This window comes from Rosa rugosa, chromosome 1 (genome assembly GCF_958449725.1).
Source record: "Rosa rugosa chromosome 1, drRosRugo1.1, whole genome shotgun sequence".
Lineage (NCBI taxonomy): Eukaryota > Viridiplantae > Streptophyta > Magnoliopsida > Rosales > Rosaceae > Rosa > Rosa rugosa.
In genome coordinates this window covers 23,301,409-23,318,111 of record NC_084820.1, presented here as the reverse complement: position 1 = coordinate 23,318,111, position 16,703 = coordinate 23,301,409, and the positions used below count along the sequence as shown (strand labels likewise).

Here is a 16,703-nt window from a genome sequence, read left to right as displayed (position 1 = left end):
AAGTACTATGTTTTGTTTACTCTTTTATCTAAAACAATACAAGATCACAAACCAAGTCGTCTTCTTGTATGTTATTAATAAGAAAGAATAAGGGGTTGGAAAGAGAGAAAAGAGAAAGGCTAACAAAGGGAGCTGGGCTCGCGTAGAGAGAGGAGGGGGTGAGAGGGAGAAAGGAGAGGAAGAGAGAAGGGCACGTAGAAGAGGAAAACTTGAGAAAAAAAAAACGGCAAAAAAAATTTTAGGTATGTGTATTTAGTAATTAGGAATGTGTAAATAAAATTACTCACTAATAAATCAAATTTAAAATTTAAATGATGTACTGAGTATTGACATTAGAATTGTAAATAAAATTACTCACTAATAAATCAAATTTAAAATTTAAATGATGTACTGAATATTGACATTAGAATTGTAAATAAAATTACTCACTAATAAATCAAATTTAAAATTTAAATGATGTACTGAGTATTGACATTAGAATTGTCTTTTGGGTCCTTGACCCAAAGCCCCAAAATGAGCAAAAGTTATCTCACTTACCCCAGCAACAAATTTTTATTCCTCCTTACCCAATTTAACGTAGAAAGACAATGTTACCCTCAAACAAATTAATAAACTCCACATATGCCTGGGATCTCTCTCTCCCCCCCTTTATCTCCTCCGATCTAAAACACCCCCTCTCTCTCTCTCTCCACCTCCAGCCGGCGTTGATTCGCTCCAAACTCCACCTCCGGCAGCCGTCGATCCTCTCTCTCTCCACCTCCGGCCGGCGTCAATTCGCTCCCCGATCTCCAACTCCGGCGCGGTTTGACCTCTAGCTCACATTCCGGTGCAGCTCGCCGGTGAGCTCAGCCACGTCCAACCGCCGTCGCGCTGACAAGGACGACTAGACGACGTCGTCGATGGGCCTCTGGACGCCTCGCCGACGATGAAATTGAAACGGAGGACTCCATGGCTGATGCAGAGACGCCGGCGATTGGCAACGAGGAATTCCGGTGGCAGAGAGTGGAGCTGATATATTAATACTGCAGGAAGCGAAGAAGGTTGAAATTGAAACAAGGCTAGTTAGTACTACTTTGGGCAGTTTTGGGCTTCAATTCCAGATTGGAACAGTAGGAGGACTGGTAAGGATTTGGAATATCAGGTGTGTTTCTGTGCTGGATTCAGTTGTGGGGGTGGTTCCGGTATGTATAAAAATCACAGTTCTGGAAGTTAATGGCTGGTGGCTTTCAGAAATGTAGAATGCTTACGGGGAGAGAGAAAGAGAACATCTTTCTTGGAAGAATTGACATGCCTATCTGTTTTGTGTGGTCCCAGATGGTGCATTGGAGACTTTATGTAGTGCAATTTGTTTTTGAAAAATCGAAAGGGGAGATTTACTGAAAGCATGAAGGACTTGCAACAACTAGTATTAGAGAATCTTTGACTAGTCTTATCAGATAATCTTCCAGCCATCTTTTTTTTCTCCTTTTCTTTTTATTTTTCCTTAATTATCTATTGTATGGACTTGCAACAACTAGTATTAGAGAATCTTTGAAGATTGGAGCCTACTCATCCTGCATATAGTCCATACCTTGACTTGTTTTTTTATGATTGAGCTGCAACCCTCTTGCTTTTTTTATTTTTTTACTTTTTTGGTAAAATAGGGGGCAGAAGGTCGAAAAGGAAAGAAAAAAAAAGGAAAAAACAAGTTTTATTGAGGGACAATAGACGTCTATTGGGGGGCAATAGACGTCTATTGCGGGGCAATAGATATTTTAAATTAATGTAATCTCCTCTTTTTTTTCTTTAATTAAAGTTATATTTGTGTAATTTTGGAAAAATTAGTTCTCATTTCGGTAATCGAAACGTCTATTGGGGGGCAATAGACGTCTATTGGGAGGCAATAGACGTTTTAAAATTGATATAATTTCTTCGTTTTTTTCTTTAATCAAAGTTTTATCTGTCAAATTTTAGGAAGATTAGTTCCTATTTCGGCTACCGAAAGTTCTATTGGGGTTTAGAACTTTTTTTACTTTTTTGGTAAAATAGGGGGCAGAAGGTCGAAAAGGAAAGAAAAAAAAAAGGAAAAAACAAGTTTTATTGAGGGACAATAGACGTCTATTGGGGGGCAATAGACGTCTATTGCGGGGCAATAGATATTTTAAATTAATGTAATCTCCTCTTTTTTTTCTTTAATTAAAGTTATATTTGTGTAATTTTGGAAAAATTAGTTCTCATTTCGGTAATCGAAACGTCTATTGGGGGGCAATAGACGTCTATTGGGAGGCAATAGACGTTTTAAAATTGATATAATTTCTTCGTTTTTTTCTTTAATCAAAGTTTTATCTGTCAAATTTTAGGAAGATTAGTTCCTATTTCGGCTACCGAAAGTTCTATTGGGGGGCAATAGACGTCTATTGGGGGGCAATACATGGCTGATAGTCGTCTATTGGGGGGCAATAGACGTCTATTAGGGGGCAATAGACGTCTATTAGGGGGCAATAGACGTCTATTGGGGGGCAATAGGAGGCAATAGAGGTCTATTGGGGGGCAATAGATGTCTATTGGGGGCCAAAAAACCTTTCCGGTGAGATTTTCAACAAATTCCGGTGACCGGAATCCGGCGAAAGTTGACCGGAACCCGGCGGCCGGTGACCGGAATCCGGCGAAAGTTGGCCGGAATCCGGCGGCCGGTGACCGGATTCCGGCGACCGGTGACGGGCTCCGGCGAAGTCTCCTATGGTTTCTCTCTCTTCTACTTTCTCTCTCTCTCTAAGTAAATAAGGGGTGAGGGGTAAAATGGTATTAAAAAAAAAATTAAAAACAAAAAAAAAATCTTAATGGGGTATTAGGGAAGACTCCCTTAGAGTGTATTGGGTAAGAGGGAATTAAAAAAACTCAATGGGGTTAGTGGGAAAAAAATCCCTAGAAATGGGGTAAATGGACAAAAACCCTTGTCTTTTATTGCTGCATTGACATACTGAAGGCAATTGGCAATTTGGTAGTTAATCGGCAATTGCTGCTTAGTATGTTAACGTTAGTGATCCGTGGGATCTCTAGTTAGCTTTAGAGAGAGAGAGAGAGTGACACGAGATGTATAGTGGTTCATCTCCGCCCTAGCGGGAGACTACGTCCACTTGAAAGCTTATACTAGTGTGTTGAGCCTTGCGGCCCAAGGGGATTACAAAAGATGTAATGGGATGGTGTTTAAGTGGGAGGAGGCATTCCTTTTATAGGTGAAGGAATGCTTCTCCTTTACATTGTTTTCGATGTGGGACAAGCAAAGATAACTATTCTAGTGTAGAAAGCCTAGTTTGTGAAGGCAACTTGGCAAGGCCGGAAAGATGGCTTCCCGGCGACGGATTTGCGACTTCCGGATACCGTAGCGTAGCTTGAACATAGGGCTACAAGATGCAAGTAGCGGTTGGGCCTCACCATGGCTTGTGGGTGTCCCAAAGAGGGTGTTACTTATGCTTGGTGAGATAGCAAACTAGTCATGCTAGTAGAGGTATCTACAAGTCCCCGAAGTCCCCAAGTAAGAGGAGCTTCTTGGTTGGGGAGTTATAATCATTAAGTCATCAAGCATAAGTAACCGGGCGGTACGGAGCCCCTACATAGTATTACAATGTAGTTTCTTTTGGTGATAAGAATCAAAATTCTCTAGATCCAGTTCATACCATTTTTGAGAAAAACTTTTCCCACAAGCAACACCCTTGTTGGATCATAAAATTTTGATAAAAAGATTACCCAACAATTTATTTTTTTTGAAAGGGGTTTATAATATCTCTCAAATTATTGAGAAACACAAATGCATGACTGAAGAGAAGAAGGGGGACCTACAAAATAAAAACACTATAATGCTCTAAGTCAATCTCAATTCAACAGAAGTGTTAAGTATTTGGTATGATACTTCAGTTACGCATTTGCAGATATACCCACTTTTATTGTGAATTTTAACTCTCTCTCTCTCTCTCTCTCTCTCTCTCTCTCTGTGCCACTTCGTTAGGGTTTTGCTCGATCAGATTCTCAGTTGAGTCCTCGAAGTGAAGATGGAGCATCCAGCTACAGGTATGCTTGTGCTAATTTCAATTGTCTAAATCTCTTCCATAATTGCTTATTTGTCGATTTTGATGGATCTAAATTTACTCTAATTTGAACTTACTGTATCAAATTATTCCACATTTGTGCTGGATCTGTGTGAAACTAGTCTGTAAATGATCATGATTTTTATACTAATTTATTAGTTGAAGTCATTTTGTTTAGCTCTCTAATTTAAGGGCACCGAACTCGCTTCCTACCCCACTCAGTTAGATATCCTAGTAAACAAGACATTGTAGAAAGATATGTATGACTGGTTTTTTGAGTTCAAGTATATAGACTATATTAAATCATATTTAGTCCGACTTATAATCTGTTAGAATTATGAAATTCAAGTGAAAACAATTATGAGCTATTCTCTGATATTTAGTTTGAAAATACAATTAACAAATCATGACATTTTCTTGATGGAAGAAACTACCATGAATGGCTAACTGTATATTTGTCAGATTTGGTCCATGTTGGTACACATGTTGTTTTCTCATTATGAAAATAGTCATTAACTGTAAGAGAAACCTAAAGGTGGAATCAGGAGAAAAACCAAATTGACAACTCGAGTGGTTTAAGTAAGATTGTTGTTCACTTTCCTAAAATGTTTTACACAAATGTAAAACAGTTTAAGAAAAATTTTACGAACGGTACATGAAATATAAACCGTTCTGAAGTTCGGTGTATTTGGTTTCAAACAATTAATTTTGGTACATGAAGTTCTAATCCCGACCCACTTTTAGTACATGACGTCAATAACACCATTAAACCTATGCAATTATTCAATTTTCAAAGGATAATTTTGGATTTTCACCTCTCTCTCTATACGGACACCCAATTCTGGGTAACATTCTCCTTCCTTCTTCTTCCTCTCTCCCTCCCCAATTTAATTTGGACACCCAAATCTGGGTATCCAAAATCTAATTTTCTTCTCCTCCTCCTCCTCCTTATTATTCTTCCTTCTTCCTTCTCCTCCTCCTCCTCCTTCTCCTTCTTTTTTTTTCTTCTTCCTTCCTCCCTCCCTCCCTATCTGATATCAAGTTTTGATTTGGACACCCAAATCTAATTTTCTTCTCCTCCTCCTTCTTCTTCCTTCTTCCTTCTTCTTCTTCTTCTTCCTCCCTCCCTCCCTGATTTGATTTGGACACCCAAATCTGGTTTTCTTCTTCTTCCTCCTCCTCCTCCTTCCTTCTTCTTCCTCCTTCTTCCTTCTTCTTCTTCTGCAATTTAGGGTTCTTCTTCTTCTTCTTAAGGTTTTTGTTAATCCATAAAGAGACTGATTTGCCCTTACAAATTTGACCAAAATCACACTGACTAACGGGGGCAGTAACGACATATACTGATTTTGGGTCGGGATTGTAACGTCATATACCGAAGTTAATTCTTTGAAACCTGATACACCAAACTTCGGAATGGCCCACATTTCATGTAATGTTCTTGAAATATTTCCAAAAGTTTAATTTCATATATGGGAAAATTTTACAAACAGTACATCAAGTAAAGATCACTAATAATTTCTATACATAAGGTTCCAAACCGAGCATTTTGGTACACAGACTCTCGAGCCCGACCCACTATGTAGACATGACGTCAATGACGTCGTCAGTTTCAGCCTAATTTGAGGGATAATTTGGTCTCTTCAGGTTTTTACTCTGAGCACTCGGATTTTTCTTTCTCACTATGAGCACTCATCTCTCTTCTCCCCTCCCAATCCCGATCACCTCGATCTGCAATTCCAACCATTACCATCAATCCACACCCTTCAATCCTCAAGCTTCTCCGTCGAAACCATCTAACCCCAATCCCGGTGTTCAATAATATTTCTTACCAAACCAAAGCAGCACAAGGTAATAACAAGGTCTCTCATCTTATCAATCGCTCTCTCTTCTCCTTCTTCTTCCTCTTATTTTCTCCTCACTCATTTCTCTCTGTAATTTCATACCCTCATCAATGGAAACCTCTCCCGGAAGAGAGACAAACCCAAACTCTCTCCCATCCCCAAACCCTCTCTCTTGCTATGGACACCCATCTTCTCAAGCCCAATTTCTCTCTCTTCACCTTCATCTCTGCGATTCTTTCTCTCTCTATGTCTCAATTTGCTAGAAAATCCTAAGAGGTTGTGATGAGAGTGCGAGAAGAGAGCACCAAAGCTTTGCTCAGAGAAGAAGAGGAGAGAATATGTTGGTCAAACGTGACGTAAAACTCGGCGTACAACACGACCATGTCCTGGAAGTCGGAGTGGAATAAGTTTCCGGTGACGGAGAAGGCGAGGTTGAAGGCAAGGCAAGGAGTGAGGACGGTTGGGCTGACGGAGGTGGATGTAGTGGATCCGGATTTGGGTTTAAGCGTGAAGCAAAACGGGTCGGATGTTGGAGAAATTGTTATGCGAGGCAGGTGGTTTTACACCCGCGACGTCAGGGTTATGTACCAAGACAGGTATCTAGAGATGGGCGTAGGAATTGTTGTGGTGATCGGTGGTGGGGATGGGGCTAGGATTAGAATTAGGATTTTGGTGGAATTAGAAGTGGGGTTGAGTTTGGTGGTTATGGGTTTGGAAGGTGGAGGAGATGCGGTGGTCGCCGAGGTCGAGGTTTCTGGGTTTGGGGAGAGAGAGTCAGAGGAGATACCTTTTTCTTTTTTTTTAACCAAAAAAATGGGCCAGAGTGTGAGAGTACTAAATTACCCTTTGATAAATGAATAATGACATTAGAGTAACGGCGTCATTGACATTGTGTCTACAGAGTGCGTCAGGCTCGAGAGTCCATCTACCAAAATGCTCGATTTGGAACTTTATGTATGAAAATTATTAGTCGTCTTTACTTGGTGTACTGTTTGCAAAATTTTCCCTTCATATATTTGTTTTGAGATAATCTACAATATTTACTCCAGGGATTTTCACCGTAGTGATTTGTTCACGATTGTGACTTGAAATATCTTACAATTGGTATCAAAGCATACTATACTCAAATTGATTTACATGTTCTATGAAATTAAATAAAATTCTGGGATCAAGATTAATAATAAATCCGCATTCAGTTTTATGTTCATTAGTCAAGTTCATCTATATATTTTTGAATGTATGTCTGCAATTTTGAACTTAATGCAAATGTTTCAATAATTTTGTGCTTTTACATTATAAATGTTTGTCATTAAGATAAGTGTTCTATACTGCACAAGTACTTCTAGAATATTGTAAATTACAAGATGAATGATTAAATTTCATATATCTGTTATATACTATAAATTCATTGTTATTTTGATCTTTTGTGTGACTTTTCTACACATTATACGCTGCCAAAGTGGCCATAAATATGAAATTCCTTCTGGATCCACTAGATCATGATAACACTGTAAATTAGACAAATCAAGTTTCATATACTTCATGCTGTCAAAATGGCTTAGTATACAAGAAACTATCTGTTTTGTCTATTTTGCACGAACAACATCATGAGACTTAAAATTAAATTGATATTTATTTCCAAAGAAATTTATATCAAACATTTGGTTTCTGATTGTGCATATGCAGAACACTAAGCATTTAGATATCAATCATTAAAGATCAGCACACCACAAAGACTGTCATAATCTCGAATATGATTGAGTTTCATTTTTCTGTTCATATGGCTTTAGTTTAAATGAATGTTCAAATTATGAATTTTTCATTTTTTTTTTTTGGGACTTGAAAACAATTATGGTATTCAAATAAACTAGAATATTTTACTGACTTTACTTCATATGCAGCCATGCACTTTCCTATAGCATTACACAGATTGATCTCCTAAATGGCTCAAACTTCAAGAAATAGAAAGGTGACATTGAGCTGAATTTGGGCATTCTGGATTATCCTCACTTAGGTATCTGAAGTATTTTTTTTTTTTTTTTTTTTAGAAAAATGGCGGTGCGGCAGCCCTCAAGCCTTGATAGCCTTAAATAAAGAAACTGTCGAATACAAGAGGGGGACATTGAGCCTAAACCCATGATTACAATAAGTAGCTAGAGAACATCCTGAAATACTATCCTGAGTCTCTACTAAACGCTTGTACTCAACAAAGCACCAATTAACAAAGAGCGCTCTACTGGTGACTCTATTTGCTTTAACTGCTTTAACGCAGCGGTGACACAACGGAAAGATAACTTGATCTGCAACTCGATTATAGCAAAGCATAACTACCATACGCACAACTTTTCTATCATGATACCATTGGAAACAACTTCCAGTGACACTTAGTTTCACTCTGCTACTAGGAGGCAGCGACCATTTGCAAGTGCAAGGAACTCGCCGCCTACCTAGAGCAAAACTGGCACACAAGGTGCAAAGACTGGCACACAGGCCACTGGCTCCAACCAGAACACGGTTGGAGCTTATTTCCAACAAAGCAAAAACAGAAACACTGCAAGTAACTAAAACACTGAAGACAACAACAACAAATATATAGAAAGAAACGCTCAAGCAGCATGGCCCTGACACAAAGGCCCGGCCCAACCAGTGGCATGACCCAGACACAAAGGTCCGGCCCAACCACCGCTCACCACAAACAACTAGCGCCGCCGTCCACCTAGCAAGCTGCCAGCGAGCTCCACCGTCCCGTCGCCTTGCACTGGACCGCTGCCGCTACGCATCCCAAAGCCAACCGTCCCAAAGCCTGGCCGACGTCAGAACCCAGATCTCAGAAAGACGCAGACCCACTATGGGCTCATCTCTGCCACGAGATCGAAGACCCAGCCACCGCCAAGCACCTAGAACCGGCCGTGACGCCCGAAGCCTCCGCCGCTGCTCCATGTCCGGTCTCACCCACGATTGGAAAAAAAGAGATCCAGAGCGCTCTTCCCCGTCCGAGATGCAGCCGCTATCCTCCATCTCTGATCCAGGCCTCCACCATAGCACCCATAAACCCGAGCAGATCTCGATCGATCTGCCCCCACCGAGCTCAAACACCCTCACACCAAAACCAGGACTTCAGCACCGCCATGGGACCACGCCGCATGGCAGATCCACCATCCCCTCCCGGACCGGAACGCAGCGGCAGGAGCGCCGGCGGCGTTCGGCCGGGAGAGGGCTCGCTTGAGTTTCCCTTTTTTTCTTTTCTCCGCGCGTGGGGCGCGTTCTAGATTTAGATTTTACAGGCTCTGTTTTAGGAGATAATTATTTTTTTTATTTTTTATCTGAAGTATTTATATATGTGAGATTTTATTTCAGAAGGCCTCGAGATTAGTCTATTATTAGTGAGTCACCCACATATATGGGTGTATCTTTTTAAATTTAAAAGTTTTTTTTCTTTTCCCACTTCTTTAATTTTCATCGAGCCGCAACTCCAACAATACAAGACCACATGTCCCCATGGTATAGATTCTGAAGTCAAAGGATCTTTGGGTGGAAGCACAGACCACAGTCCACATATATACAGATTCCACTTTCAGATATATCATATACTGTCAAAAAGCACTGGATTCACAATGTTGCTGCTTGCAAGTTGCAACTTTCAAGCAGGGTCGTTTTTGAAAATCCAGCTCTTCAAGCATCGATCTAAAGGAGCTTATATATAATAAGTGATCATGATCTTCCACTCAATCTCCCATGATTCCTTAATAATGCTCAATATGAAGCATATTACATTATTATATCAAGATTGCAGATCTTTGTTAGTGATTGTATATACTCAGATCACATTTTTAACATGGATAATTGCAGCTTCCTCAAAAAGAAATGCCACCTTCCCCTCCAATATCCCAGACACTATATATAAGAGCCACATTAGTTGTCTTCACCACACAATCAATCAACTCTCTCTATCTCTCAAACACACACAAAATGGGTATTCCATTAGAGCTTTCTTCTCTTAGCTGTGGACTGAGAATCATACAAGCCAAAAACATAGAGTTCATCAAGACCACGGGAAACCTGTTCGTTAGATACTATCTTTCTGCAGGGGACAGCAAAAAAATTAGGCTGAACACTCGAGAAATCTCCACCAAGTCTGACCACATCTGGAACGAGTTCATTTCCTTGGAGTGTAATGGAAGCGACAGCTTTGTGCGAGAAACTGTGGTTTTTGAGCTCCGGTGGAGGAATACCGTGCCTGTTTTTGGAATAATTGGGGGATCACAACTACTGGGCAGGGCAGAGGTCCCATGGAAAGAAGTGCTCGAGTCACCAAACATGGAATTGGACAAGTGGGTCACGATGGTTCCAAGAAGTACTAGCGGCCGTGCTCTTGAAGGAGTCAAACCGCCTAAACTACAGGTATCGATCAAAGTTGGAGTCCAAGCAGAAGTGGGAATGGAGAAAAGGAGGCAGAGAAGGACGAAGAAGTGGGATGAGTGTGGTTGCGAAGATGGTCATGGTTATGGTTGCACATGTTCTGATTACGAAATTTTTGCACTAGCAGCTTTGCTAGAGGCTCTTTAGCTCAAGCATGAAGGCACCGAGGCATGTCAGTTGATGTCAACATTTTTGCCAACCCCTTTTCGTCTAGGACTGAAATGTTACAATTTGGACAGTGGTGAATTTTTATTTGTAACTGTATATATGAACCAGAGGATGAGAGATACAATCCAAATTGGTTTTGAGAATATAAAGTAATGAAATTGTTCCATCAAGTAATATCCTAGTTATTTTGTCTCCTCTTTTATCTAAAACAATACAAGGCAAACAAAAATCAAGTACTGATTTATCAAAGGCGTTAAATATATCAACAAACACTGCAATATGTATATGATTAGTCTCTTGAGATTCACATATGCCAAAACAAAAACACTCATTTACCTGTCATTTACAAGATGGTGGATTCTGAAACTGCTTGGTCAAACAAGATTTCAGCATCCTCCAAACCATCACCAATTCATTTATTTCCTTCTAAATGTTATATAATCTTGTAGAAACCCATTTCGCATACTTCTGTGTTCAGACCAAGCTCAAGCTGATGCACTTTAAAATGCAATTGCCACACTCATGGTAGGAAGCACCTCTCTAACAAGTAGAGACATAGCTGCTGGGTAACTTCGAACCAATCTTTAGCACACCATGGCTGTGTGGTGCTCTTGGTAGTTGTTTTGGGTGCTATTATAAACTGCAAGAAAATCAGCACCTCCTTGAAGTTGGCTATTCCAAAAGATAATCAGGCATTACAAGATTGTGACCTGCTCACAATTCCACCATACCATAAGCTTTCTTGGTTTTCACAAGAGTCTAGAGCATTAAGAGGGAGTAAAAAGCTAGACTTGATACCAAAATGAGTGGCAGAAGCAACTCCCGTTGTCTCTTAACCTTTTGGCAATTCCATATAACTTGAGCGCCTGGAGTTCATAACAGTCTCTAACACATTTCAAGACATGTGGATTCACAAGAAGTTTGTGTCACAAACCCTTGTGGTATGGAAAGATTGAGTCTACTATCAGACTCCCAGTGACATCTCCGATGTTGATTTATGTTTGCTGCATTTCCGTAATCATAACAGTTTTTGACATCAGGCCTCTCTCGACCATATGCTCCCAAAAGAGACGTAAGATGTCATTTTCACTGGCATATGATGCATTGAAAGACCTGTAGATCTTGCGTGTTACCATCAACCTCCTTTTGAACATTTCATCTAACATCCCTGAAACTACACTTGATTTTCCTGCTTTCAAGTAAGCATATGCTAGACTAGTAAATACTACACTGTCTGCTAATATACCCTTCTCTTGCATTAAACTGTAAACCTTTTCAGCACAATCTAGCCTTTCTCGTTTACATAACCTCCTTATTAAAGCCCTGTACAGAGAGACATCAACAACAATACCTTTTCTAACAAACTCATCTGGTAATCTTATAACTGCTTCTTCATTGCCTTGGTTGCAGTAAGCATCTATAATCCATGTATATGTGCAATAACTTGGGCAAAACCCCGCATCAAGCATGCTAAATAAAAGATCTTTAGCACCGTCCATTTCCGGTACCATACAAAATCCATGAATGAGTGCTTTATATGTAAATTCATCCAGCTTCAACCCAGATGCCAACATCCTGTTCTTCACTTTCACTGCAGACATCATATCTCTGATTTTGCAATAAGCATTAATCAGGGTGTTACATGTGACATTGTCAGGCTCAACATTCTTTTCACTCATCTCATTCAAAAGCTTATTCGCATCCCTCATCCTGCCTTCTTGACACAACTTGCGAAGAATAGAATTATAAGTAACAACTCCAGGATACAACCCCTTAGACTTCATAACCTCACACAATCTTAAAGCTTCTTCCAGGTCATTCACTCTACAATACCCATCAATCAATGTAGTGTAAGTTATATGATTAGGAACACAACCTTTGATATCGCGGAAAAGTTTTACAGCTTCTGTCATCCTTCCTTCTCTACAAAATCCATACATAAGAGAATTGTATGTCACCATGTCAGGACTAACTCCTGTCATTTCCATTCTATTTTGAACAGACAAAGCTTCATAGTGCATACCTCTTTTGGAATACAATGATATCAAAGTATTATAGGTGAAAAGATCAGGAAACACACACCTCAACTCCATCTCACTCACCAATCCTTCCGCCTTTTCTATATCCCCAGACTTGCAACAAGCATGAATCAACACATTGTATGTATGAATATTCGGAACAACCCCGGTCCGAATCATCTTCTTATAAACTTTCCAAACCATACTAATCAACCCATCTTTAACCAAACAATTCAACAACACAGTACAAGCATGCAAATGGGGCTTAAACCCATGTACCCTCATATGCTCCAAAACCTGAATCGCATCCTGGGTCATCTTAGAATTAGCATAAGTTATCACAAGCCAGCTCAAAACATGGGAATTCACATCCGGGTCATCTTGGGTCGGAATCAAAGCATTCAAAACAGTTGGGGATGACAAGAAATCCCTAAAGGCAATCTTCTCAAGTAATTGGTGTGCAGTTTTGAAGTGTCTGTGCTTAGTGAGAATGTGAACCATGGTCCAAGAGCACTGCAAGGAGTGCTTGTAATTGGGTACCGACTCCACCCATTTGAAGAAAGACAAGGAAAGTGAAGGGCTGTAGCCATAGAGTGAGAGTTGCAGGAGTACCTGGTGAATGGTGGAAGAGGTGAGACAAGACCCAAGCTTGGGTTTCAAGAGGTGGTTCCAATGACCCTTTACTACAATTGCAAACAGACTCTGAATGAGTTGGGTCTCACCACTCAGTGGAACTGAAGCAGCCATGTGAGGATTTTTGAAAAGATCTATGTGCTTACATTCATCTCCAGAGAACTCCCAGTCTCCCCTCCATCCAATTCACCCAAGAAGTGCAGATTGGCAATTCAATCACAAATTAAAGAGGGTTTGGAATAAATTTTCAAAAAGCCACAAGGCCCAGAAACTGAAACCTAGAGGGTTCTCAAATTCAAGGCCCAAAAGCTAAGGCCTATACCCTATTCAGAACCCGATCCAATCCAAACTGCGATGCTTCTCTACTCAAAGTTGTTTAACTAAAGCAAAGATAGATATTAGTTTAATTAGCTAAGTAATTCAGATATCATTTTCCATATTTAGCATATCATTAGTATGTCGATTTGTACTCTATTAATTATTTTTTTCTTACCATTAGTTCAAGCTACTAGATAGGCTCATATTTCTTCAGTTATGGCTCGAAGCTTGTTTCACCACTTGAAATGATAACAATAAATAACTAACACTTTGAATATGCATGCAACTAAAGTAATCAACTATATAACATGTGATTGTGAAAAATAGACAAATAAAAAAACTATTTAATTACGCAAAAAATTGGATAATTGGACAATTTTGACATTTAATATTTTCACGATCATATCTAGAAACTATCAAATAATGAAACTCCTATTTATAAGAGGGGTAAAATTGATAGTTTAATGAAAAAAATATGGAGGGGGAGGTCCAAAGACAAAATGTAGAGATCTGACTAAACTCACCCTTACACTGTCACTATATTATACAAAAAGTTGTGGACAAGAACATTATCTGGAGATTGATACTCTCACTCTCACTAATTCCATGCCCTTTGAGTTAGTCACAGTGGTGAGGAAGGATTGTAAAACGAAATTAGAATTATGCTACTGATCAGAGATTCGATCATCTCCGTTGTGGTATAATATCGGGCACACAACGACACGTGTCCGTATTTAAAACTTGTGGGTTGCATGTTCCCTCACCGATCTTCTTTCACTTCTCTTTTGTTTCGAAAATGACAGCGTGTCATGGTTATTTGGTACTTTTCACTATTTATTTATTCAAATTTCAAAAACCAAACAAAACCATATCTCTCTCTCTCAAAAACCCAAAACACATAACTAACAGAGAGAGATTAGATACTACTAGCAACAATGGCCACACCAGTGCGAAAGCCTCGCCGCGACACCGCCGACATGCTGACGTGGCAAGAGATCCCCCGCTCCGACTCTCCCGCCACCACCTCCTCCGCTCACCGCTCTCACCAGGTTGAATTTTACTACTTTACCCCCTCACACTCCACTCAAACTAACTAACTTGATTGATTGAGTTGATGAGAGTAGCTGACTGAGCTGAGGGATTTGCATTTTGCAGCCGTCGGATGGGATCAGCAAGGTGCTCCACGGCGGTCAGATCACCGAGGAAGAAGCTCAGAGCCTGAACAACAAGTAAGATCCGGTTCTGTTTTTAGCAACTCAGATCCGGTCGGTAACCATTTTTTGTTTTTCCGATTTTATCCTTCTCAGATCCGTACATTTTTGTTCCCACAGGAAGCCTTGCTCCGGGTACAAAATGAAGGAGATTTCCGGAAGCGGGATATTCGCGGCTGGAGAAGGCAATGCGGAGCCGGAGCCGGGTCGGGTTTACCAGCAGGCGGTGAAAGGGATCAGTCAAATCTCGTTCAGCGTTGACGAGCACGTGAGCCCGAAGAAGCCGACGAGTGTTCCGGAGGTGGCGAAGCAGAAGGAGCTGAGTGGGACTTTGCAGTCGGAATTGGATTCCAAGACTCAGAAGGGGATTTCAAATGCTAAGACCAAGGAGCTTAGTGGAAATGACATCTTTGGCCCTCCCCCGGAGATTGTTCCCCGATCGGTTAATGCTGTTCACACCCACGAGTATAAGCAGAGTAAAGATTCCGGGGAGCCGGCGCCCAGAAATCTTCGCACCTCTGTCAAAGTTTCCAATGTGAGTGACTTTATGGTTTCTTTGTGATAATGTGGTCAATTTGGGAATATAAATTGTTTATGGTTTTAACTTAGCTAATTAATATGTGCGCAATTTAATTCATATATATCTCAAAACAACAATGTACATGCTTTTTTTTTTTTTTTTGAAAGGAACAATGTACATGCTTATATGTCCTTAGTTTAGTAATCATGCACTTATGCCGAAGGGGAAACCCAATCTTGACACCTGGTTTTAATGGAAACTTTATCTTTTGAGCTGGTTAGTTTTCTTTTGTCAAACAATCTCGAGTTTGATGTTGTGATACTCTGAGCTCGTGATGTCATGTTGTGAGATTGAATCTTGATCAGACAGATCAATTGGCATTCCACTGCTTCAGATTAATGTCAAGTAGCATAGCATGATACTATATTAGACAGCATTTAATTTCCTGTGATCCAGATTAATATTACTGACACGAACAATGCTAAACTATCTGGAAAGAGAGCATTTTTTTTCTATAACTTGACATTAAACGTTTTTTCTTTTTCATTGACACAGCCGGCTGGAGGTCAGAGTAAAATCTTGTTCACTGAGGACCCTGTTGTCAAGACTTCCAAGAAAATTCATAACCAGAAGTTTGCAGAGCTGACAGGCAATGACATATTTAAGGGAGATGTTTCTCCGGGATCTGCTGAAAAGCCACTAAGCACGGCTAAGCTGAGAGAAATGAGTGGCAGCAACATCTTTGCTGATGGGAAGGCGGCATCAAGAGACTATCTAGGTGGTGTTCGCAAGCCCCCTGGTGGCGAGAGCAGCATATCATTGGTTTAAGTCGTCATAATTTCTAACTTGTTACTTTCCTTTATTTCAAATAAAGTGTATCTCAGTGTGAACTCTGTTTTGACATGTAAAACCCCTGCATGCCCTTGTGATGATCAGCATCGTGAGTTTTGAAGCGGTAGTAGTGATATATTTATAGATCAGTAGTGCGAAACTTGTAGTCAGAAAAGCATGAGGTTTGGCTAATTGGGTTATTACAAGTTTCTTTGTATCAGTTTCAACTATGTGTTTACTAATTACTTGTTCATGGACCAATTTCTTTATAAATTAGATTTATAATTTATGCCAGCAATTAATGGTTCAGATCTTTATTTTTGGTATGGTTTGAACAAGGTCAATAAGCCATAGTTTGAACAGAGTATCAGATTCTGCATGTGACATAAAATGAAAATGAATCCAGCACTTTGCAGAGTTTGCGAAAAATGGGTTTATCAGTTTATTCAGGGACTCAATTGGAGGAATATAGGGTTCTATGGGTGAGTAGTAGTAGTAATAGTATTAGTATCCAACTTTTCATGATGTTTTCTTCACCATTGATGCTGCTTGGCTTCTTTGGGGAATCTGCAATTGCCTGGTTTGAAATTGATTATTGAGGGGCTAGTGTTTTTACAAATGTGGTTTTGCTTTGCACGTTAATGCAGCTGCTCAAGCAGAAAGTTGGATCCATGGAACTA

At 40.0% G+C, this 16,703-nt stretch overlaps 3 protein-coding genes across 3 annotated transcripts; 2 read left to right on the top strand and 1 right to left on the bottom strand.

Moving 5' to 3' along the window:
* Window positions 1–9,874: 9,874 nt before the first annotated feature.
* Window positions 9,875–10,471, top strand: LOC133724770 (uncharacterized). Its single transcript, XM_062151622.1, has one exon. The coding sequence runs from the start codon at window positions 9,875–9,877 to the stop codon at window positions 10,469–10,471; it is 597 nt and encodes a 198-aa protein (XP_062007606.1).
* Window positions 10,472–10,791: 320 nt separating this feature from the next.
* Window positions 10,792–13,332, bottom strand: LOC133724311 (pentatricopeptide repeat-containing protein At5g38730). The gene has a single exon (XM_062151001.1). It carries the CDS (start codon window positions 13,255–13,257, stop codon window positions 11,488–11,490), a length of 1,770 nt encoding a protein of 589 aa, XP_062006985.1. The 5' UTR covers window positions 13,258–13,332; the 3' UTR covers window positions 10,792–11,487.
* A 992-nt stretch (window positions 13,333–14,324) lies between these two features.
* Window positions 14,325–16,340, top strand: LOC133724598 (uncharacterized). The gene is made up of 4 exons (XM_062151376.1): window positions 14,325–14,510; window positions 14,617–14,690; window positions 14,793–15,207; window positions 15,748–16,340. The coding sequence occupies exons 1-4, from the start codon at window positions 14,397–14,399 to the stop codon at window positions 16,018–16,020; spliced, it is 876 nt and encodes a 291-aa protein (XP_062007360.1). The 5' UTR covers window positions 14,325–14,396; the 3' UTR covers window positions 16,021–16,340.
* The last annotated feature ends 363 nt before the right edge of the window (window positions 16,341–16,703 follow it).

Coding starts and splice junctions, on each gene's coding strand:
- LOC133724770 (XM_062151622.1), top strand. CDS start 9,875: ATGGGTATTCCATTAGAGCTTTCTTCTCTTAGCTGTGGACTGAGAATC.
- LOC133724311 (XM_062151001.1), bottom strand. CDS start 13,257: ATGGCTGCTTCAGTTCCACTGAGTGGTGAGACCCAACTCATTCAGAGT.
- LOC133724598 (XM_062151376.1), top strand. CDS start 14,397: ATGGCCACACCAGTGCGAAAGCCTCGCCGCGACACCGCCGACATGCTG. Junction 14,511..14,616: donor CCGCTCACCGCTCTCACCAG/GTTGAATTTTAC, acceptor TGCATTTTGCAG/CCGTCGGATGGGATCAGCAA. Junction 14,691..14,792: donor GCTCAGAGCCTGAACAACAA/GTAAGATCCGGT, acceptor TTGTTCCCACAG/GAAGCCTTGCTCCGGGTACA.